Source organism: Canis aureus, chromosome 31, assembly GCF_053574225.1.
Source record: "Canis aureus isolate CA01 chromosome 31, VMU_Caureus_v.1.0, whole genome shotgun sequence".
In the NCBI taxonomy this organism is placed as follows: domain Eukaryota; kingdom Metazoa; phylum Chordata; class Mammalia; order Carnivora; family Canidae; genus Canis; species Canis aureus.
The window spans coordinates 16,327,710-16,349,096 of record NC_135641.1 but is presented as its reverse complement, the minus strand read 5'-3'; the positions used below and the strand labels follow the sequence as shown (position 1 = coordinate 16,349,096).

Sequence of the window (21,387 nt, the reverse complement as noted above, 5' to 3'; positions counted from 1 at the left end):
CCGGGCCTTGACCCCATGAAGGTGCTTGCTAAGTGACAGCCCTGCCAGACTCAGCTGGAGCTGTGTAGACCTGTCCACACGGCCCGTGCAACCTGTGACACAGCCTGGGCCATCTCCCGGTGTCGTGTCCGTGGGACAGCTCCGGCCGGAGACCAGGTGCCCCGGCAGCACCTGCATCCACAGGCCGCCTCACCCACACCTGGGCCAGAGCCACCCCGGTGCTGGGCTCTGACCTCACAACACACAAAGGGTGAGCACGCGACAGTCCCTAAGGGGACAGGCAGTGCGGGGCACGGGGAGTGGGCCGGAGGGGCCAGGTAGGGCCGGGCTGCCCACATCCCCGAGGGGCGGGCCTGCAACGCGGTGTCCGCACCTGGCCGGCCCACGTCACTTCACGGGGGCTCCGTGTCCCTGGCAGTGTTGATGGGAGGGAGGACGCCAAGCGGCAAGGCCTGGAGCCGGACGGAGCCCACCTGCGGGGCGGTGACGCGCTGGGGCCGCGCAGGTGGCCGGCGCAGGTGGCCTCAGGGCCCTCGGCCCCGCCCGCCCGGCCCGCTCCCTGCAGGCGGCCGCGCCCGCGGACACGCCGGGGCCTCGGGTCACAGCGGCGTCTCCTCCTGCTCCAGCGCGTGCGGCGGCGCGTGGCACGACGGCGGCAGGGACGCGAGCTTCAGCAGCGCAGGGCGGCGGCGCGCGCGGGGCCGCTGGAACGAGCGCCTGCTGTGCACCCTGCGCGCCGCCGCCGACCGCGCATGCGCGCCCGGCCCCCCGCGGCGCTCCGGCCCCGGCCCCGCCCCCGCCTCGCGGTCGGACGGCGCGGCGGGCGGGGCCTCGGCGGGCGGGGCCTCGGGGGGCGGGGCCGCGGCGGGCGGGGCCGCGGCGGGCGGGGCCGGGCTGCGGGCGCGCGGGCGCGGGGAGCGCGCGGGGAGCGCGGGCTTCTCGGCGGCGGGAGGGGACGCGCGTCCGGTCAGCGGCACGTCGGAGCCCGTGTCACCTGCGGGGGAAGACGGCGTGAGCGCCGCGGGCAGCTGGCGGGGCCCCGGGTCCCTGCGGGGTGGGGCGGGCGGAGCTGCCACAGCCCCCGGGCGGGGACAGAATCACGGGGACACCCCGGCCCGCGGACCCTTCCCCCACCGTCGTCCAGGGCCCCCACCGCCACCACCGGGACAGTCTCAGGCCGTGGCCTGGCCGTGTGGCCGGCGCGGCCCACGGTGACCGGGTCGGGGGAGGACTAGCTCCTGCAGCCCCTCGACAGGCACCTGTACCGCGGGGTGTCCAGTGTGTGCCCGTGTGCCCGCCCCGCGGCCTCTCCGGGTCGAGGAGGGTGTGGGGTTCAGAGGCAGAAGCCGGGAGACGGCAGAGGAGCAGCAGAAGCACCCGGAGGTCCTGCCCACCCGGCGTTTCCCACGAGCTCACTCCCCAGTAACATCCCCCCAGCCCCCCCACCCCCACCCCGGCAAAGCGAGGCTAAGGCTGCACCAGGCAGCGCCCCTCACACTTGCTGGAACACCCCACAGGGAAGGGATGGACGCCCCTTCAAGCCTCCGTAGGAGAGAATCACAGCAGCTCCTGCTTCAGTTGGAATAAGTGGGAAAGCCCCTCCTGCGCTGGGGCAGGTTTCCTGTTTCCTCCCAAGCGCCCACCAAACACCCAAAGGAAACATGAAATGAACCCAAAACCTTGCATCAAGGGGCAAACCCTCTTTCCTGCAGAGTAGGTGCCACGCCCCTGCCTGCCACCTTGCCTTGCCCCGCCCCCCAAGCCCGCCTGCTCTGGCTTCCCCTCCGGAGAGGGGGGCTGCTCTGACCTGGCGAGGCTTGCCCCTCCGCTCCCCTGGACCCTTTCCTGGAGCTCGTCTGTATGAGGCCGAAAGGGACCCGATGCTCTTCTCCTGGACTCACTTCTTTCACATGGGCCTTTCCCAAAGCCCCAGGGCCTTCGGGGAGAAAAAGAGATGTGCCCACCCAGCCCCCACCCAGCCCTGCTCTGAGCTCAGGACAGGCTCGTGGCGGAGCCCGGGGCTTAGCCATCTCAAACAGCTCTGGATCCTGACATCTCAGCGGGAGAAGGTGAGACTCGGAAGGGTGTCCTAAGAAATGTGCAGCTGGAAAAGAGGCTTAGAGGGAGGAAGAGTGAGCAGAACTCAGGTCCAGAGCCAGAAAGGCAGCCAGCTAGGGGAGAGGAGCTGAGGAGAGAGCAGGTGTCAGGCGGGGTCAGGAGTTACATGTGCGTGGACTCAGGGAGGGTCGTGTGCGGCTGCTCCTCGGGGCCATCGGCCTGCAGAAAGGAGTCCACGGACTTGGTGCTGAGGCGGAAGGGCGCCAGGCGGTGGAAGTTGCCCGGAGAGCAGGGGATCTGCACACGAGCCCTCTGGGAAGGCACCACTGTCTCCCCGGGGGACAGCCAGGGTGGCACCCTGGAGAGGATGCCCAGGTCCTCATCCGGGGAGAAGACGGGGTTGTCAATCCCTAGGAGAAAGGGCAAAGGTGAACCTGGACAGCAGGGAGGAAGGGTGCAGCTGACAGTCGTCCTGCTGCCGACACCTGGAAGGTCACTGGAAGGTATCTGGGGTCTGCTGTGTCTCTCCATCTACGGCAGGCCGGGCAGGTGACAGCTCCCTGCTCCCCGCTTGCAACTCACCCCCACGTGGACCCAGCACCAGGCCTCCCTGGCCCTGCGGACCCCATAACCACCAACGACGTGCCCACTTCTGGGGCCAAGGAGGGCCGGGCCCAGCCCTCACCTGAAGGGGAGTCCGTCGCCGTGGCGTCTTGAGTGATGTTCGCCAGGAACTCGATCCCCCCACCCGCTTCGGCACCGTAGTCGGGAGCCTCCTCTGGGTCTGAAAGTTCCAAATCTGGTGGAAGGGAGGGCAGCATGAAGGACGTGGGCTGGCTGCAGACACCCCGCTTAGTGCCCTTAGCAGACAACCCCGAGCAGCTGGCAGAGCACCCCAGGGTCATTGCCCATCCCATCTGGGCGGCTGGCCGGGTGGCAGTGCCCACACAGTGCATCCACCCCTCCTGGCCCCACGCCTCCTCCCCACCCAGCCTGGCCCTTGGGCCCGGGAGTGTGGGACCCGCCTCGGGGGCGCTGCCCACCGGCCCCAGTGCCTGGGGCCCTCACCTGCCCTGACCTGGCTGCTGAGGGGAAGGGCATCCGTGGCAGGATGGCCCTCTGCACCCCGGCTGCCCCATCACCATCCCTGGGTCCTGCTGGTGAGCGTGCGTGCTGCCCCGGCCCCAACCCGTACCTTTCTCGTTAATGGTGAAATTGTGCACGGGGCTCTCCAGGGGCAGTTTCCCGTTGGGAATACTGCTATTTCTCTGAGAAACAAAAGGAAACTGTTAGCGGGTGTGGGCACAGCCGCACCCGGGCCCCAACGGCCCCAACCGTCCCCAGGAGAGCTCTGCTCTGTGAGGGGGCTACAGGTGCAGACTCCCACAGGCCTGACCCTGCGGGTGTGACCCCTGCCCCCAGGCAGCCCCACGGTCCCTGGCCCTCACCCGCTTCTGGGCACGTTCCCTCTTGTACAGCTTCGCCGCCTTCTTGTTCTGGCCGATGCCCAGCTTGGCAGACTTGAAGGACTCCAGGCGCTTCCGCATGGTCCTGTGGAAGATCTCCTTGTCCTGCTTCTCGTCCTCGTTGGGAGTTAGCTCGTGCCGACTGTACAGGTGCTTGTACTGGGGCAGAGGCAGGCGGGACGGTCACACGTGGGGTGTGGGAGGACAGCTCACGGGGCGGGGGTGCCGGGGCTGCCCCGACCCCAGACAGACAGACCCAGGTGCGGGAGAGCCCAGGCCACCGCCTCCCGCAGCCCTTCTCAGCCTGAGCCTTCACTGCACTCTTGTGAGGACCTCTGTACCAGGGTCGGGAGGGGCCCGAGGGCTGAACCCCGCCCAGACTCTGCACACCCACCTCCTGCCGGGGCTTGTACAGGTACTGCTGCAGGGTGTGGTGAGTGACCATGTCCTCCGTGTCACGGATGCTTCTCCTCCTCTGTTCCAGGGACTGCATGTCCAGGCACACCGCACTGACATTCTCCCTCCTGTATGGGGGCCTCAGTGATCGTCTGGCCTTCCTGCCCCTCACCCCTGAGCCTGACCACCACCGGCCCCCTGCCCTCCTAACTCACCCCCCTCTAGCCCAGTACCTGCACACCAGCTGAGCAAACCCCAGCCATGCAGCCCTACAGAATCAAGAGGTCCAGAATCCAGGACCAGGGGTGGGTGTAGGGGCACCAGGGATGAGGCCTCAGCCCCAAATCTCCATCTGGCCCTCCCCGCTCTTAGTCTCACATCAGGCAAACGCTAGCATTTACTCCAGGTGCATCATGCAGGGGGACACCTGGCACCTGTGTGCACACCCTCCCTGGACCCCTCAGGGGCCCAGCCAGGGGTCTTTATTCGACCCCTGATGGCTCTCAGTTCCCCTAGATGTCCATTGGCCAGTGTCTGTCCAGAGGGGCCCTGCTGCCTGTGCCCAGGAAGGCCTGGGAAGTGCAGGTCAGGTCAGGCAAGACCCTGCCCACAGCAGCCAGCAGCCACTAGGGTCACGGCAGGGGTGGGGGGGTGGAGGGGCCAGGGGTAGGGGATGGCCTCTTCTGGCAGAGCCGGTGTGAACCTGGGCACGTACAGGAGGTAAGACACCGAGGCCTCCACGGTTGAGGGCCGTGGCGTGCTGAAGTCCACGTTGACCATGTTGTCAGTGCTGGGGGAGCGGATAAAGGCCAGGGACCCACGGCGCTCTCCCTGTGGGCAGGAGACAGTCTGTGTCCACGCACAGCATGGCGTGCCTCACAGCCAGGTGACCGCCAGCCCCAGAGAGCTGAAGCCACAGTGAGGCCACACTGAATGGTCGAAGAGGAAAGGGAAGAGGGAACCCTGGGTCCCTGAACCAGCCCCTTGGGGGCACGGGGTGCCAGGAGACACTGCAGCTCCCCACAGGACTGGGGAAGTGCCCCCAGGGCCCTGGGGACTCCCAGCCAGCCACCCTCAGTGCCCCAGAGAGGGGAACAATAGAATCATGGGCCGGGGCACGCGGTGTGGTGGGCAGTGGGGGCCCTGCCAGCGCCTGCACCTCCCATGTGGGGCTGGGGCATCACTGTGTCCCAGGGACACACTGCACACACAGTCAGGACCGCGTCTCCTGATCCCTCATCCCGGCTCTAGAGCCCCTGAAGGCGGAGATCCGGGCATTGAACTCTCCCCACCCAGGGCCAGAGCGCAGACAGCAGGTGTCTTGTCCTGCCGGGGGCTGCAGCTCGTGGACTGGAGCCCAGGGGAGTGGGGTTGGCCCAGCACAGCTCAGTAGGTGCTCATCTGCCTGCGGCCCCTGCCCGCCTGTGCCTGGGAGGGACCCTGGGTTGTGCTGGGGCATCGGGCTGTACACCGGTGTGGACAAGCCCCTGGAGATAGGGATCCATGTCCCCCCTGAAAGAACAGATGCTTCTAGGGCTCGGCCACACCCTCTACGAGGTCAAGGGCTTGCTAAGAGGGCTTGTCCCTCCAAAGGGAAGTGCAGACCTCTAGCTCACCAGGCCCCATGTGGGTCCAAGCTGGCGAGGCGCCAGGTGACCTTGGGCCAGGGGCCATGTGTGGGGACACAGTGGGGCAAAGGCAGCTGAGTGATCGATGTAACGACCAAGGGATGGTCACACGTGTGCACTGAGAAGCCAGGAAGTGCCACTTGGAGGCCTGTGGCTACCAGGGAGGGGCCAGCCAGACTGTGTCCCCCGAGGAGTGGGTTTAACCTGAGAGAGACCTGTATGACTGAGTCACTCTGACATCCCCAGTCCCTGGGAGGCTGTGGGTTGGCGTAGGGCACGCGGCCTCAGACACTACGGGATCCAGAGTCACCGTGCGGCCCATGTGGCAGGGCCTGTCCCTCATCCTTATGTGCACCTGGAGCCCACTCATCTACCTCACACTGCACGGCTGTGCATACCGTGTGCACACGTATGTTGGGGGCATGACTCCATGAGGCCCTAGAGTGTCCTACAGAGAGCCGTGGGGGAGGGTTCTGTGCCTCAGCTCCCACAGCCATTCTCGGGGTATCGGGGGACCCATGAGCTTCACGGGGTGAACTCGTCATTGACCCCGGCATGGTGCTGCTGGGCCTCTGGGGGGGCCTTCCCTGGCCCAGTGCCTGAGACCCCAGTGGCTGCCCACATCCCATGTCTGGGTGTTGGTTCAGCCCCCAGCGCTCACAAAGAGAACACATGGAATGTTCTGGTACCTCAGCCACATAGCTGATGGCATCTTTCAGGTTGAGTTCATGGAAAACATTGAGAATCCGATCGCGTGACTTCTGAGCAGACTTTCTCATAAGGATTTTGCTGAGGAATTTCCTATCAAAATTGGACCACCTGGGGGGGGGGTTCAAAGCAACACAGACGTCAACGCTGGGGTGGCCCCAGGATGGACGGGGCCCCTGGCAGCAGGTGGGGGTGGGGAGCAGGGGTGTGGTGGGCCCGGGTCTCCCACTGCCCAGACCTGTATGCACGGGTCTCCCAGGAGCTCAGACCAGGGGACGCCCTCCCGCCCCCCACCCTGATTTTTATTCACCCAACAACCACAAAGGTGAGTTCTAAAATGAAAGCAATAAACATCTGGGGTGCTGGTTCCCCATCTGTGCTCTGTTCCTTCTTTCCTGCCCGAAGGCCTGTCTCACCAGAATGTATGTGGAATTATGGATTCTGTTTTCTCATTTAATACAGTATTGCAGAGCTTTCCAGTGACTCTAACCTTCTGGAAACGGTGGGGCCGGGTGAGGGCGGGGCCCTGGGGCCCTCAGGCCTTGGCTACAGGGAAGGGGGCACATTTTCCTGCAGAGGGATTGGCTGGGGGAGGAGGGACCCCTGTGGGGAGAACCAGGCTCTAAATCCTGCACAGAGTACTGGCCAGTATGGGGTCAGGAGAGCACGTGCCAGGGCTGATCAGAGGGGTAACATCCAGCCCAGCCCCATGTGGTGGGGGAGGGAGAAGAGGGGCTGGGGGTGGGGAGGGGGGATCTCAGGGGGAGGGACAGGGGGAAGAAGAGGGAGGGGGTCCCGGGGGAGGGGAGTCCCAGGAGGAAGAGGGGGAGGGGTGGGGAGGGAGAGGGGGTGGGGTGGGGAGGGAGGGGGGTCCTAGGGGGATGGGGGTCCCAGGGAGAGGAGGGGGAGGAGGAGGATGGGCATCCCAGGGGGAGGGGGAGTCTCAGTCTGACAAGCAAGCTTCTGGCCCCTTCCAAGGCAGTGTTCTTGGTTCCCTAGGGCTTTGTGGGGTTGGTTTACAGGCAGGTGAGCAGCTCTTTCTACCCTGTGTGTCCTCTGTCCTCCGTCCTCCGTCAAAGGCAGAGGGAGGGGAGCTGACAGTGGAGACCAACATGGCTCCACGTGTCCTCGTTTCTGTCCAGCCAGGGCACCTGCTGCCACTTACTTGTCTCTGAGGTAATTGTGTCCAATTTGCCCGGATATGTCCTCAATGGCTGAGAGGATGTGGTCAAAAGCCTTTCAGCGGAAGGAGAGGGGCATTAGCATCACCTGGAGGGCTGCCCCCACCTCGGCCCCCCTTCCCCACACCCCCACCCCGCCCCGCTCCTACCCGGCCATGCAGCTTCTCGTTGAGCTTGGGCTCCCGATGTTCACTCCTTTTCACCTTCAGCCACTGCACCAGGGGCTTGATGGTCAGGCCCTGGAAGACGGGGACGACCCTGGTGGCCGGTGGGCTCCACCCCAGGGCCCAGCCTGACCCACAGAGCCCCTGGGACGGGAGTCCACGGCCACCCCCAGGTGCAGGGGGCCCTGACGCTGCTCTGAGGGCTCCGGGGTGGCTGAAGTGGGACACTGCCCTGGGGGGGCCCTGGGCAACGCCACCCTAACTGGGGCTTCAGCAGCCAGCAGCACGGGAAGGAGGGAGGACGTTTCTAGACCAAATGGTGCCGCGTCCCCTGTGGGGCCACATGAAAACCTACAAAACGGCTCCTAGTTACTAAAATAGTAAAAACCAATTAGGGCCTAGAGGCCGGAGAGGCTGGTGGCATCGTGGGGCTGGCAGGTGGGGTCAGGGGACAGGCAGGTCATGGCCTCCCCCCTACCTGGAAGATGACGGTGAAGAAGACCACGATGATGGTGGTGCTGACGAACAGGTTCCTCTCCTTCACCTTCTTCTCGTCCAGGAGGACGACCAGGGCGAAGGCCACGGCCCCGCGCAGGCCGCCGTAAGACATGACCACCTGGTCTATGATCTCCAGCTGCACCATCCGGTACCGGTTCAGAACCCACGTCTGGAGGACCACACCTGCGGGGGGCTGGGCTGAGCGCCAGGGCACCGGGCGGGCCGGCGGAGGCTGCCTCCCCCCCTCCCCCCAGCACCGCCGTCCCTCCCTCCCTCACCTGCTCACTCACTCCCCCTGCTCCCTCACCACCACACCCCCGCCCAGGCCTCCTGGCTCCCTCACCCCTCCCTCCCCTCCCCCACCCCTCCCAACTCAGCTCACAAACCCCGCCCAGCTTCCTTACACACACCTTCTTACCCCCCCAGCTCCCTCACACACCCCACCCCTCCCATCTCCCTCACACACCCTTCATCCCCCCAGCTCCCTCACACACACCCCTCACCCCCCCCAGCTCCCTCACACACACCCCAGCTCCCTCACACACACCCCTCACCCCTCCCAGCTCCCTCACACACACCCCTCACCCCTCCCAGCTCCCTCACACACACCCCTCACCCCCCCAGCTCCCTCACACACACCCCTCACCCCCCCAGCTCCCTCACACACACCCCAGCTCCCTCACACACACCCCTCACCCCTCCCAGCTCCCTCACACACACCCCTCACCCCCCCAGCTCCCTCACACACACCCCTCACCCCCCCAGCTCCCTCACACACACCCCAGCTCCCTCACACACACCCCTCACCCCTCCCAGCTCCCTCACACACACCCCTCACCCCTCCCAGCTCCCTCACACACACCCCTCACCCCTCCCAGCTCCCTCACACACACCCCTCACCCCCCCAGCTCCCTCACACACACCCCAGCTCCCTCACACACACCCCTCACCCCTCCCAGCTCCCTCACACACACCCCTCACCCCCCCAGCTCCCTCACACACACCCCAGCTCCCTCACACACACCCCAGCTCCCTCACACACACCCCTCACCCCTCCCAGCTCCCTCACACACACCCCTCACCCCTCCCAGCTCCCTCACACACACACCCAGCTCCCTCACACACACCCCTCACCCCTCCCAGCTCCACCTCACCCTGTGGGGAGCACATGGGGATTCCCTCCTCAGGCATTGATGGATTCTGCTCCCAGCAACAGGTCACAAAAACTCCAGCCTGTAGCCCTGCTCTCCCCACACCCTCTCCCCTGTGTCTACACTGTCTACACCATCTGCACTGTTTACACTGTCTATACCGGAGCTCTCTCTTGGCCGTGGGCCAAACCACCCCATGGCTCAGCCGAGGCCTCACGTTCTGGTGGCTCAGGCAGCTCTGGGACCACCGACCCCACCTTGCTCTGGCAGCCGCTCCTCGGAGCCCCCAGGTCCCGGGGAGCACAGGTGTTCCCCCACCCCCATCCCTACACAAACACAGCGATGGCCAGCTCGGTCATGGTCACAGCAGCCAGCAGGGCCCCTGCCTCACCGCAGCATCATCTGCTTCCTCAGTGACTACATCCACAGTGAGTCCAGGGGAAACCAAATGGATTCCCCTGGGTTCTAGAACCTTCCACCCTGACCCCTCACTATGCTACCTCTATCTCAAGGGAACAAGGCCGTCCATCAGAGAGCCTAAGCCTTCGCTGATGATAACCACTGGCCTGGCCATGCTGAGGCTCCCCAGGGTTTGGAGCCTGCTCCTCCCTGGGCCACACAAACCCCGCATCCTGGCTCCCCCACAAGCTCCCTCAGCCGGGCCCCAGTGTCTGCCCTCCACCATCCTTACCATCCCAAGTCATGCCCACAGCCCACCACCGCCCCCCATCCCTGGACACCCCTATGCCCTGAGCATCCCTGTCGTTGCCCCTCCTCCCCATCATCTCCCTCATCCCCATCATCCCCATCCCTCATCCTCTCCCCTCATCCCCATCATCTCCTCTCATCTTTGTCATCCCCATCATCCCCCATCCTCTCCCCTCCCCTCCATCCTCCTCCTCCCCATTATCTCCTCTAATCTCCCTCCTCTTGGTCATCCCCCATCGTCTTCCCTTACCCTCATCATCCCCATCCCCCTGCCACTTCCCATCTCCCCATCATCCCTGTCATCATCTCATGCACCCCTCATCCCCAGTACCCCACCCCACCAGCGCCCTCACCAATGGCCCGGTACACAGAGATGAAGACCAGGGTCAGGAGCACGAAGGCCGTGTTCCACTTCCAGATGAGGGGGTTCACAGCCGAGATGCCAAGAAACATGAAGATGATGGTCTCTGCCCCGCTGGCCAGCATCTTCATGGTGTAGCGCACGGTGGTGGCTGATTGCTCAGAGATGTTAGCTTTCACGTACTTCTGACAGCAGATGCCGCAGAAGGTGATGCTGGGGGTGGGACAGGCACGCAGTGAAACCAGGGGCTTGTGAGCTGCCGGGACGGGGCCTGAGGGTCTGCGTCCTGGGTACCCACCCACCCACTGACGGGTGTTCTCTCAGAGCTGGGCCCAGGTCCCAGCAGCCCCCCAAGACCTGAGCCCCGAGCCACCCAGTGGGCTGTCTGTGCCTGACCACAGGCCAGCAGCTGGCTCTGAGGGGAGGTGCTAGGGCAGATGTGGGTCACGGGGTGCCCGCCGGCTTCCTGCCCAGAGCACCCAGAAGAGGCTGTGTGTAGGCAGAGCTCAAGGGCGGTTCTGTGAAAAGGCCAACTCATGATTTAAAACCTGAATAGGCCGGATTCTTCACCCATACAGTGGCTTCTCACCCCTCACAGGGAGGTGGCTGGGTAGAGGGGGCCGGGAGGGACCAGGAATGTTGTGCCCCAGAGGGGAGGGTCCCCTCCTTCCTCCCCCACCCTCTCTCTCCTCCCCCACCCTCTCCCCCACTCTCTCCCTCCTCCCTCTCCCTCCTCCTCCTCCTCCCTCCCCCTCCCCTCTCCCTTCCCCCCTCCCTCCCTTCCCTCCTCCCCTCCTTGTCCCCCTTCCCCTCCCTCATCCTTTCCCTCCTCCTCTCCCCCTCCCGCACCCCCTCTCCCTCCCCCACCCTTTCCCTTCTCCCTTCCTCTCCCCTCCTCTCCCATCCTTGGCATAGCTACTTGGTTGTGCTGTGGAGTGCCCCTGCCCCCACCCCCGCACACCAGTGTGTGGCCCAGACACTATATAGCTCTGGCCCCTGGGCCGTGGGAGTGAGGGGAACTCACGCCAAGATGGCTGACAGCGATAGCATCTCAGATGTGAGGTAGGACAGGTAAGAGATGATGAACACGAAGCCCGGCTCGATGATGCGCACGTGCTTGGTGAAGCGGGTGACCAGTGACAGCAGGAAGGCGAAGATAACACCCACCAGCGTGCCTCCTAGGCTCACCACGAAGAAGGACACTGCGGGCCGAGGATGCTGGCTGAGCTGCCTGAAAGGCCCTTTGTGGCCGGGCGTGGCTGGCCCCTGTGTGGGCCGGCTGACCAGCCGTCCTTCCAGACCATTCCTCACTGTGGGTTGCCTGGTAACCCCCACAGAGGCGCCAATAACTCAGCAAACAAGAAGCCAGTTCTTGCCCTGAGAGGCAGCCTGTGAAGAGCAGGAAGGCCTGGTTCCCTGCCCCCATGTAGAGAAAGCCCAAGAAGGTGGCCTTGGGCAGGGGCATCCCTGGGACCCTGGGACACCAGCATCCAAGCCCCCAACCAGACATGCTAGTGGGGCAGCAGCCCCTGCCTCCCTAGTGTGGCCGGAACCCGCGAAATTGTGTTCATGAAACACATGGTGGATGGGAGGGCCTGCTGCCGAGACTTCAGAATGGAAACACCTTTTCCCCGCACAAGCTGTGGAACCCGGGGGTGGTGCTGGTGCCGAAGCCCGGAGGGAGTCCCCATGCTGGAGAGGAGACGTGACCCCATACTCCCCAGGCACATAGACCCGCCAGCCACATACCTATGCCTTTCACGCAGTCCACACCAGTCACCTTGTCACCTCCCAGCGTCACGAAAGATTCAAACACATTGTAGAGGACCTGGGAGGACAGAGAGGCAGGCATGACCTCGGGTCAGCCCTCGGCCAGTGCTCAGCCCGTCCTGACTCAGGGCCCAGGCCTTGAGGACTTGGGCTGGAAGGAGCAGCCCTTGGCAGCCCCCTATCCTGCAAACCCAAAATCACTGAGTGAGACCACCAGGAGGCAAGAATGGTCAATAAGACAAAGGCCAAAGATGAGATGAGAGTCAGAAGAACATTCTAGAAGGAAGGAGACCCTTCAGGAGCAAATGGGACCCTTTCATACTCTCAGCAAAGCAGCAGAGACCACAAAGCTAACCCACTGTGGTTAATGGTTTTGTTTTCCAAGATGAAGCCAGAGTTTCATTTTCAGCGACTTCACTATGGTGCCAGCTCCTCGTGGTGGGCTCACACCCCTTGGTGTCTTCAAGTGTGGACATTTACACCTTACCCGCCGAGATTTTCAAGATGAAAAGCTCAGGAACTGCATGCAGGCTGAAGTTGTGGAGATAGGGCAGCGCTTCCCGGGCTGCCCCCCCCCGCGCCCCCCCCCCCCGCGCCCCCCCCCCCCCCCGACGAGGTGTCACTCCACAGTGAGGGGCCAAGGGCCGAGGGGCTGCGGTGGGCAGGATGCAGGCTCCTCCCTCTCCAGGTGTGCTCTGGGGGTCAGAGGACCCCAAAGGCAGGGAGGTGAGGCAGGCTGGACGGTGCGCGGGGCCTGGGCAGGCAGCCTCCAAGGACGGAAGGTGTTGAAGCTGGACCTCAGCTCAGGTGTCTCCGTGGACACGCGGGTGGGAGGGGATGTGGAGCGTTGGGTCCAGACGTGAGTTCGGGCTTCTGCAGAGATGAGAAGCCTCGGCACAGAGCAGCTCAGCCTCCAAGGGGCTGTGCAGACGTTTTCTGATTAAGTCTCTAATGCTCACAATCCCTGGAGAACATCTCTCTGCTATGTCAGGAATCTGTGCAGCAGCACCCTAGGGCTTTTCAGACCCCTGAACCCCAAAGGGATGTCAGAAGGGAGTGTCTTAGCGAGGCCATGGGTACTCAGAGCCGAGACGGATCTTCACATCCTGCCGTGTCTGCAAAACCCCAGGGACGAGGGAAGGGGCTGACCCCGGGGTCTGGAGCAGGTGCTCAGAGACACACAGCCCGGCTGCCCATAACTTGGCTCAGCTTGGGGTGGCTTTGGGGCACGCCAGGCCGACAGCTCTGAGGCTGAGACAGCGTCCCCGCATCTCACAAACCTTCTGTTCACTTTGCAGAGGTGCTGCGGCCTCAGACCCTGACTGAGGGTCCTCCAGCCCCTGCCCACACACGGGGGCCCTGCCGAGCCCCCTCCTGGAGACAGTGCCGCCTCCGAGCACAGGCCATCTTCCCTCCTGAATCCTAGTGAGATCCTGCTGTTTTAGCGGCTCCCTTAGGGGATTCAGGAATGGGTGGCACCAACGCCCCCAGGTAGAGGTGTCCTGCTCTGAGAACGGGGCGGGGGTGGGGAGGCGCTGCCAGAACTGGTGAGACAGACAGTGGTTCTGGGTTAGGAGGAGGCAAGGGAAGGGGTGCGAGCGCCCGGGGCTGGCATGGGGACGGCTCCTCCAGTCGGAGCTGCAAGCAGAGGACCAGCCCCTCGCATAGGCCGCGTTCTCTGCCCGCTGCGCCGAGGGCCCCGGGCAGTTCTACAGTTCCTGCACCGTGACTGCGTGTCCCCTCCCGGTGGCCCCGAGATGCTCCCTGGCAAGTCCTTGGGCCCGCCCGGCACCCACTCACCACGGTGACGGCGTCGTTCAGCAGCGACTCCCCAAAGACGATGATGAACAGCACCTCGTTGACGTGGACCTCCTCGAACACGGCCAGGACGGCCACCGGGTCCACAGCGGCGATCAGGCTGCCGAACAGAAGGAAATCCAGCAGCCCGATGTTCAGGTCTCCTGCAGGACAGGCGAGCCGTCAGGGAGAGCCCCCAGCCAGGCCGAATGAGGGCCTCCAGTCAACACGCCTCCCCCCGAGGCCTTCAGGGTCCTTCCGGGTGCTGTCCCGCTGACAGCTGCATTGGAAGCCCCCCAGGATGGGGACTCCGCCTCCCCCCATGGGCTCCCACAGCCTCAGGCAGGGCTGGCCTCATCCCCAGGGGAACTGCCAGACCCCACTTCTTCCCTTGGCCTCCCTTGGGCCCCGGCTGCTTCCTCCTTCCAGCTTATCGTGCCTGCTGCAGGCAGATGAGGGGTTGGGGGTGGGGGACACACACAGCAGGGAATCAGGCCCCTGCCCTGGGGGCCTACAGTGCAGGGGTGTGGGTGGTGATAGTGATGGGGAGGTCGTCGGGGCTCAACAGGCATGGGGGAGGCCTCCCTGGGGACTGACATCTCAGCCCAGACCAGAGCCCCCAAGACCAGCTGGAGGCAGGGGCACAACAGGCCTCACAGGGTCCTGGGGGCTCCCACTGGAGGGGCTGCAGGGAGGTCAGCTGGGGACCCAGAGTGGAGGGAGGGGGAGCAAGGGCCTTGGAGGAGCCTGCTTCTGGGAGTGGCCCCTGCCCAGTGGGTTCCTGGCACTCTCGGGGGCGGTGGTCATGCCCAGATGCTCTTTCCAGAGCCTCTATCCTTCCAGATCAGAGCAACACCGGGCCACACAGGAGCCCCAGCAGCAGTCTGCACTTGGGGTCCATGCTCTGTGGGGACACACACCTGCCCCCAGTTGGGCTGCTTGGGGAGGTCCTCGGCCAGGGGCCTGCTGGCATGAGCTCCCTCCCCAGCCTGAGCGGACTCCAACAGACCCCAGGGGCCAGTCAGGCCTGAAGGGCCAGGGAGAGGAAGGGAGACAGGGCTGTGGGGCCCTCGGGTCCAGGACGGTGGCCTCTGTGTGGCCGGGGCTTCCCTCAGGGCCAGGCAGGGAGAAGGCTAGGTGTGCAGAGAGGCCGGGCCCTAGACCTGGTTCCTGGGGGCCCGGGAAGCATCCTCGCTGGAGCAGGGGCAGGTGTCAAAACTGCTTCCTGTGACTTTAAAATGTCTCTTCCGGAAGGGACACCCTAGGTTCTGCTTCTCCGCCTCCAGACATGGTCGGTGAGGCTGGGGTGGCAGGAACACAGTCCTTCCAGGCTTCAGACACCAGGGGCTTCCCAGTGCACACCCACCCTTGAGGCGTCCATTCTTAAATGCCTCCTGACTCCCTGGCCTCTCGCTGTCCACAGATCCTGACAGACCCTGTGGCACGTTCTGGAAGCCACTCCAATGTCCCGGGTCTGGGGTAGCCTGCCCTCTTCCCTGGAGAGACAGTCTACCACCCACTGGTGCTGTCAACAAGGTTCCTGGGACCAGGCTGGACTGTGGGATCCCAACTCCCAGGCTACGAGTTCTAGGACCTTCTGTCCACCACCTGAGGTTTCACCCACATGAAGCCTCTCGGACCGACCACCTGGAGCCTCTGCTGGGCCTCCCTGCGCCGGCCCGTCCAGATACCCACCTGGCACCCCACGCCAGGCCTCCTGGGGGTGACCTCTGCTCACAGGGGTGCTCCACAGCTTCACTGGGCTCTGAGGTGCCTGGCCACGGGTCCCCAGAAACTGACCCCTACCCCCCCAGCCCCACCAGGCTTGCAGTTCTGGGTGTTCTGGGCCAGGATAGACTTGTTGGCCCCTGAGCGCTCCTCTGCTCCATGACTGTGGCTGATGCCCGGCCTTGACCAGGAGCATCCTGAGGGCTGAACACAAGCCCCACAGGGGGCTCCTGCCCCAACCCCTGAGACCTTCCCCTGGGTCCAGTGGCCAGAGGGGATCCTGTTATCTCAGATATGTCCCAACTATTGAAGGGCATCGCCAATAAATGCAACACAACACACCTGAGGCTTCCTTCCCTGCGAGGCCTGGCCAGGTGCACCAGGCACTGTGTCACCCTCAGGGAGCCTGGGGGTGGTACCCACTGGCAGCGGGGGCTCAAAGGACCATGTGTGCTCCTCATGGGCTGAGGAAAAAGTCCCAAGATGACAAATGGGCCAGGCAAGGTGATGGCTCGGGGCAGGGGCCCTTTGGCCTCCCGTGCTGGCTGCAGGTCCTGTGTCATCCAGGCTCCAAGGCCCTGATCCCCGGAGCTGGGCCCAAGGCTCATCCTTAGTCAGAAGGAAATCATGGCCCGGCCCTCAGAGTCGGGCCCTGGCAGGTGGAGGCGCTTGGAGCCAAGGTGGAGCACGGACAGGCGCCCGTGGGGCTGACAGCCCCTTTCCGTGGTGGCCCCCATGTGACACCGTGAAGGGCTGTGTTTTGGGCTGCGTGCACTTCTGTGTGAGGCTCCCTGGGCCCCGGCCCACCTGGTCCAGTTCCCCAGGCGGGTGGGGTGCACCTCCGCTGAGTTAAGTAACCCAAACTGCAGGAGAAGTTGCTACGGATGCGGAGCAGCAGTCGACCTGGCTTTTCCTGCAGGTTTGCGTACAAACAACGAACGACCCAATCTCTGTGCTCAGCGGCTCGACCCCACCCACCTCACCCACCCGCTAGCCTGGTCTGACAGGATTTCATCCCCAAGTAGGACACGAGTCCCGCCTGGGAATGCCCAGACCACTGTTGTTTATTAATTAAACCTTATTTTCAACACACCAAACTGGTTAAGTGGACCAACCAGTGACATTTGTCACCCTGCACACTCACTCATCCCCTTTCTGGGTCTGTGTTCTGTATCCTGCCCAGACCCTACTCCTGCAGAGCCCACCCTGAGGACACCCCCAGGACCTCGCCCCAAGGACCCCACCCCGAGGACCCCACACCCAGGATGACCTCACCCCAACCATCCCCTGCTCCAAGGACGCCCCATGGATGCCATGCCCCCTTACCCATAAGGCCGCTACAGAAAACACCGTAGAGGGACAGCCCAGTGGTGGCCGCGTTCCACACGGTGCCGATGACGGCGTACAGCAGGATGGTGCCCAGATTCCCGAAGAAGAGCCGGTTGGGCATGAAGTAGCCGGCGTCTAGCACGATGGGAGGCAGCAGGTAGAAGAAGAAGGCGGTGGGTGTCAGCGTGAAGGAGGCGATGTGGTCAGCTGCCCAGACGATGCCGCCCAGCACCAGTCCCAGCACGATGAGCAGCGCACTCTCGGGGACAACGCTGGTGACTTTGTGTGATAGGTGGAAGCCTGTGGGGGAGGGGGCGGTCAGGGCTCAGGGTCCCCTCGGAGCCAGGCCGCCCCTGGAGGAGTGGGCTGGGCCAGGGCTACTGCAGGCCCCTCCCGCATGGTGGGTGTCTTTCTGGAAGCTGCAACAGGGAGCAGAAGTGGTGATGTTGTGACCAGCCCCCTGCACCTCCCTGCTCACACCTGGATGCGCCCCGGAAGCCAGGTGCCACGTCTGGGTCTGGGGATACCCCTATGGCCCATCATGTGGCCAGGAGGTCCTGCCACTGCACTGCTGACTGCTGTCCCCTGAGGACCCCACCTCCGGGTCTCCTTGCCCCTTGCAGGGGGAATGGCCCTCTTCCTCCACGGGCAGTCCAGGAGTCTGGGGAGGAGGTGGGCCGGGCAGGAAGAGCCTCCCGTGACAGAAGCCGGACAGAGGACTCAGGTCTCGATAACAGGCCCCGAGCTGGGTGGGCAGAGCCCAAGGCATCCACATCCACAGGCCCCAGGTAGCCCGCTCTGGACCTGAGTGGGGATGCCCCCTGCACCCCTCACCCCTTCATGCTGCCTCCAGGCCCTCTTCCTCCACCTCTCAGGTGCTAGTGTCTGAGCCTGCTTGAAGCCTGGGGGGGACCATCCCCTCTGGCTTGCGAGGGGTCACAGCCCCGAGGAACAGAGCCTCCTGAAGCCACAATCGGCAGGGCTTCCCCGGGGTCACGAGCTCCACTGCCCCATGGGAGCTGGTGGGGACAGTGGGGTCTGAGTCCCCCTGCCAAAAGCTGTCCTCAGGGCCCCGTCGGCCCACCAATCCTACCAGAACCTCAGGGCACAGGTCCTTCTAGGTGAGGCAGGACCTACTGGGGCCCATTTCTCCTTCTATTTTATTTTATTTTATTTTATTTTATTTTATTTTATTTTATTTTACTTTATTTTATTATTTTATTTTATTTTATTTTATTTCTCCTTCTATTTTATTTTCTCTATTTTAAGACTCAGAAACAAGTGAGAAGATTTCCTACATTAAGCCCGATTTCAAAATAGTCAGAACATGGACTGGAGAGCCTGGCTCACATTTAGGATAATTCTCTTTTCCATTCCTTGAAGTTCTGAGTATCAAGAGACCTCTCCATGCAGAGCAAGGGCATTATCCTGTGAGCCTGCCCGCCTGGGGGCTGGTGAGCAGCGAGCCTGGGGTCTGGTTCACTCACCTCTTCCGCCAGGCTCTGCCCTGAGCTGCTCTGCTCTGCGTCCCTGGCCTGTTGAATCATGGGGTCACCACAGGGGTCAGATGCTGGCTGTGGAGGACAGTCCCAAGGACTTGTCTTCCCCATTGTGCATGGCCTCCCAAGTCTAGCCGAGAAGCAGAGCGGCAGGTGTGCAGGTGGGACCTTCCGGGGGTGCCGCAGCGTCACCGACCCACGGGTCACCAGCCAAGGGCCCAGATCCGAGTTCTGGAAGGGCCAGGGTTCAGCTTGCAGGGGCAGAAGGGGCCAGTGCTTCTGGGATTGGAGAACTTGCTGGGGACCCCTGCCCCACACAGCTGAGGGCTCTCGGGCTCTCCAGCCAAGGCTGTACACTCGTGTTCCCGTCAAGTTCCACTCTTCCTCCTGAAAATTTTCACACTCATCTGGTGAACGTCCCTACACGGGGAAGCCCCACGGAGCCAGCACCCTGGCACCTGCCTGATGACTTTTACCAAACCCTGCCGGGGCACGGAGGGCAAACAGCTCAGGGGGTGGCCGCCCAGAATGATGGAGGGCAGGTTCCTGGGAGCCCTCAGGGCTGTCCCCGCTCGTCAGCAGGAAAGCATCCGGATGGTTTGGCCTCACACTGCAATGCAGGCTGGGAGGGGCACCATGTGAGCAGGAGAGGCTGTCACCCAGCAAGGGCACAGAGAGAGGTGCCTACACCTGCAGGGTGCCGCCCAGTGCCCAGGGCTTGCGATGTGGGGCCACCCCATGCTTCGGGAAGAGTTCCGGCAGCACCTGCCTCCTTGCCAGTCCCAGCAGCAGACACCACGAGGGCCTCGCAGACCCAGCACTGTTCCATCGCAGATGGGGTGGAGCACGTGTCCCCCCATCTGGAGCCTCCCTGTTCCTCTGTTCGGGGGGCACCGAGTGACCTCTGAACTCTAGGAAGCCCCTCACTGAGGTCTGACCCCAGAGCTGGCTTCAGGTCACGTTGCTGAGTATTTGGTCTTGAACCACAATCTGTCCCCAAATCAGGGATTTACACGGGGTCTTGGTCATAGACTGATCTTTCCCAGGAGGACGCGGAGTCCCAGGAAGCACCAGCTGACACTGTGGCTGGTCCTCAGATGCGTCCCGCATGGCAGCCCAGTATCTCACAATCTAATTAATTTAGTAGATGAGAGACGAGGTGACTTCAGAGCTGAGGCTCTTGCTTAACAGTAAGCCCTGAGAACCCACAGAGGAGGTGCCTTCAGGTTTGGCTGACTGAGAAGGAAACCTACGTGCACACACACAGGGTGACGTACGCACCATCCGATGGTGGGGGCACCTTGCACAGGTGCGATCCGGGGGGCTGGGCAGCATGTGTGCTTTAGTGCAGAGTCACCTCTGACCTGGACAGAAACACCTGTCACTGCTGCCCAGGTAGGGGACACACCTGTTCAGGCAGGTGAGGATGTCTGCTGGTAGATTCAGGGCCAGTCCCTCCTGTTCAGAGGGAGGTTTACACCCTTCCTTGCCCATGGGACACTCCTCTGTGGGCCACTGGTTCATGGTGTCGGCGGCTCCTCCACAGCCTGGCTGGGCAGGCGGTCACTCACACCCCGGAGCCGCACACTCGCACCCTCCGAGGCCAGGCGCTCGCCCTTTGACTCTGTTTATGTCGTGCAGACTCTGTTCAGGTAAACTCAGGTCTTTGTTTTACGGCTTCTGAGTTTCATGCCCTTGAAAGCCACTCATGCTTCTGTGTGTCCTGCTACGCGTTTAACATTCCATCCGACTGGGGTTTAGTAAAGAAAATATTCAAAAATAATGGTGAACGGGAGGACTTGCCCATCCCCAGAGACATCCTGGCCGTGTGCTCCTGCGTCCCTCACTTCTGTGCGCTCACCTCCGCCCTCCAACCACTCGTGGCCTGGCTCTGGTCCTGGGGCCACACGTGTTGCCCCGGCTCTGGGCAAGCCCTGAGCGTGCACAGAGGACACAGTGGGGGGCTGCTGCTCCTTATCTCCCCCTGCCTGGTTCCCTGGCCTTTTCTGTCTGGTAGTCGTGAGAGCTTCATCGTCGAGAACTCCCTGACGGACAGGTGTATCTTCCCAACTCTCCTTCCCTCATGTTGGGGATGTCCCTTCAGTCTGCAGGGCAGCTTCCTGTGACCTCCTCACTCCCCCAGGCGCCCAGTCGGCGACCTGCCCTGCCCTGGCCGATTGTCTTAGATGCGCGTCCACAGCAGACGTCCTGCTCGGCCACTGACCCTGGGGCAGAAGGCGGCGTGTCCCTGCCCAGCCAGTGATGCCTGCCCTCCGGTTCTGTGGCCCCCGGACAGTGCTGCAGACTCTCCAGACAGTCCCCCCCCGGCACCCCCTTCCATCTGTGTCCCCCCATGTCGATGGAAGTCCTTGACCCTCCTGTCCCCCCAGCCCTCCTGCTCTTATGTCTCAGACCTACCCTGTGTGTTCACCTGTGGAAACCCTCCAACGATTTCCCTGTTCTGCTGTCTTCCGGAGCGTCTTCCCAGTGCAGTTTGCACTGGCCTTTTTCTGGGGTATAACGCTCTGTGGGGACCTCCCTTCTGTTTCTGGGGTCATGCTTTATGCCAGGTGGGTCCTCCCTCTTTCTCCTACGATGTCACCATGGCTGCAGGTGCCTTTCTCCAGGTTCTGCTCGACCTCTCCTCTGCATTCATGGATGTGGGGCAATGTCTGATCCAGGCTTCAGCCTCCTATGGGCCCAGGGGTCCTCCCTGGAGCTACAGGCTGGGCTGGGGTGTCGCTGTCCTTGCTCTGGGGCTTGAGAGCCTGGCAGTAGGCCGCAGGGAGACCCTGGTCCTTGCTCTCACCTGGCATCAGGCTGGCAGCGCAGCCCCGCTGCAGGGGCACCCTCCGGCTCTGCGCCATCCTGCCCAGGTGTGAGGGAGGGTCTCCGGGGACGGGAGCTCTTCAAGAGCGAGTCCTGGCAGCCAGGGACCGGTCAGG

The 21,387-nt window shown here is 63.4% G+C and overlaps 1 protein-coding gene and 1 long non-coding RNA gene across 3 annotated transcripts in view; one reads left to right on the top strand and one right to left on the bottom strand.

The window, feature by feature from the left end:
• Positions 1–882: 882 nt before the first annotated feature.
• SLC9A3 (solute carrier family 9 member A3) overlaps positions 883–21,387 on the bottom strand; it is a 41,056-nt gene continuing 20,551 nt past the window's right edge. Inside the window, exons 2-17 of one of the 2 annotated variants that reach the window (XM_077879683.1) lie at positions 16,941–17,243; positions 13,890–14,050; positions 12,069–12,147; positions 11,344–11,521; positions 10,312–10,532; positions 8,080–8,282; positions 7,587–7,676; positions 7,422–7,492; positions 6,238–6,367; positions 4,636–4,751; positions 3,919–4,048; positions 3,507–3,683; positions 3,254–3,326; positions 2,744–2,857; positions 2,225–2,468; positions 883–994 (exon numbers count right to left, since the gene is read on the bottom strand). In XM_077879683.1, the coding sequence (XP_077735809.1) occupies positions 991–994; positions 2,225–2,468; positions 2,744–2,857; positions 3,254–3,326; positions 3,507–3,683; positions 3,919–4,048; positions 4,636–4,751; positions 6,238–6,367; positions 7,422–7,492; positions 7,587–7,676; positions 8,080–8,282; positions 10,312–10,532; positions 11,344–11,521; positions 12,069–12,147; positions 13,890–14,050; positions 16,941–17,243 (2,294 nt within the window). In that variant the 3' untranslated portion in view covers positions 883–990. Of the gene's footprint in view, positions 995–1,959; positions 2,469–2,743; positions 2,858–3,253; positions 3,327–3,506; positions 3,684–3,918; positions 4,049–4,635; positions 4,752–6,237; positions 6,368–7,421; positions 7,493–7,586; positions 7,677–8,079; positions 8,283–10,311; positions 10,533–11,343; positions 11,522–12,068; positions 12,148–13,889; positions 14,051–16,940; positions 17,244–21,387 lie in introns of those variants that run through there. The other variant, XM_077879684.1, reaches the window with a different exon arrangement.
• On the top strand, positions 1,079–6,632 carry LOC144302405 (uncharacterized). Its single transcript, XR_013369260.1, has 3 exons — positions 1,079–2,069; positions 2,599–3,674; positions 4,009–6,632. It is a non-coding gene; the product is annotated as an uncharacterized LOC144302405 (long non-coding RNA).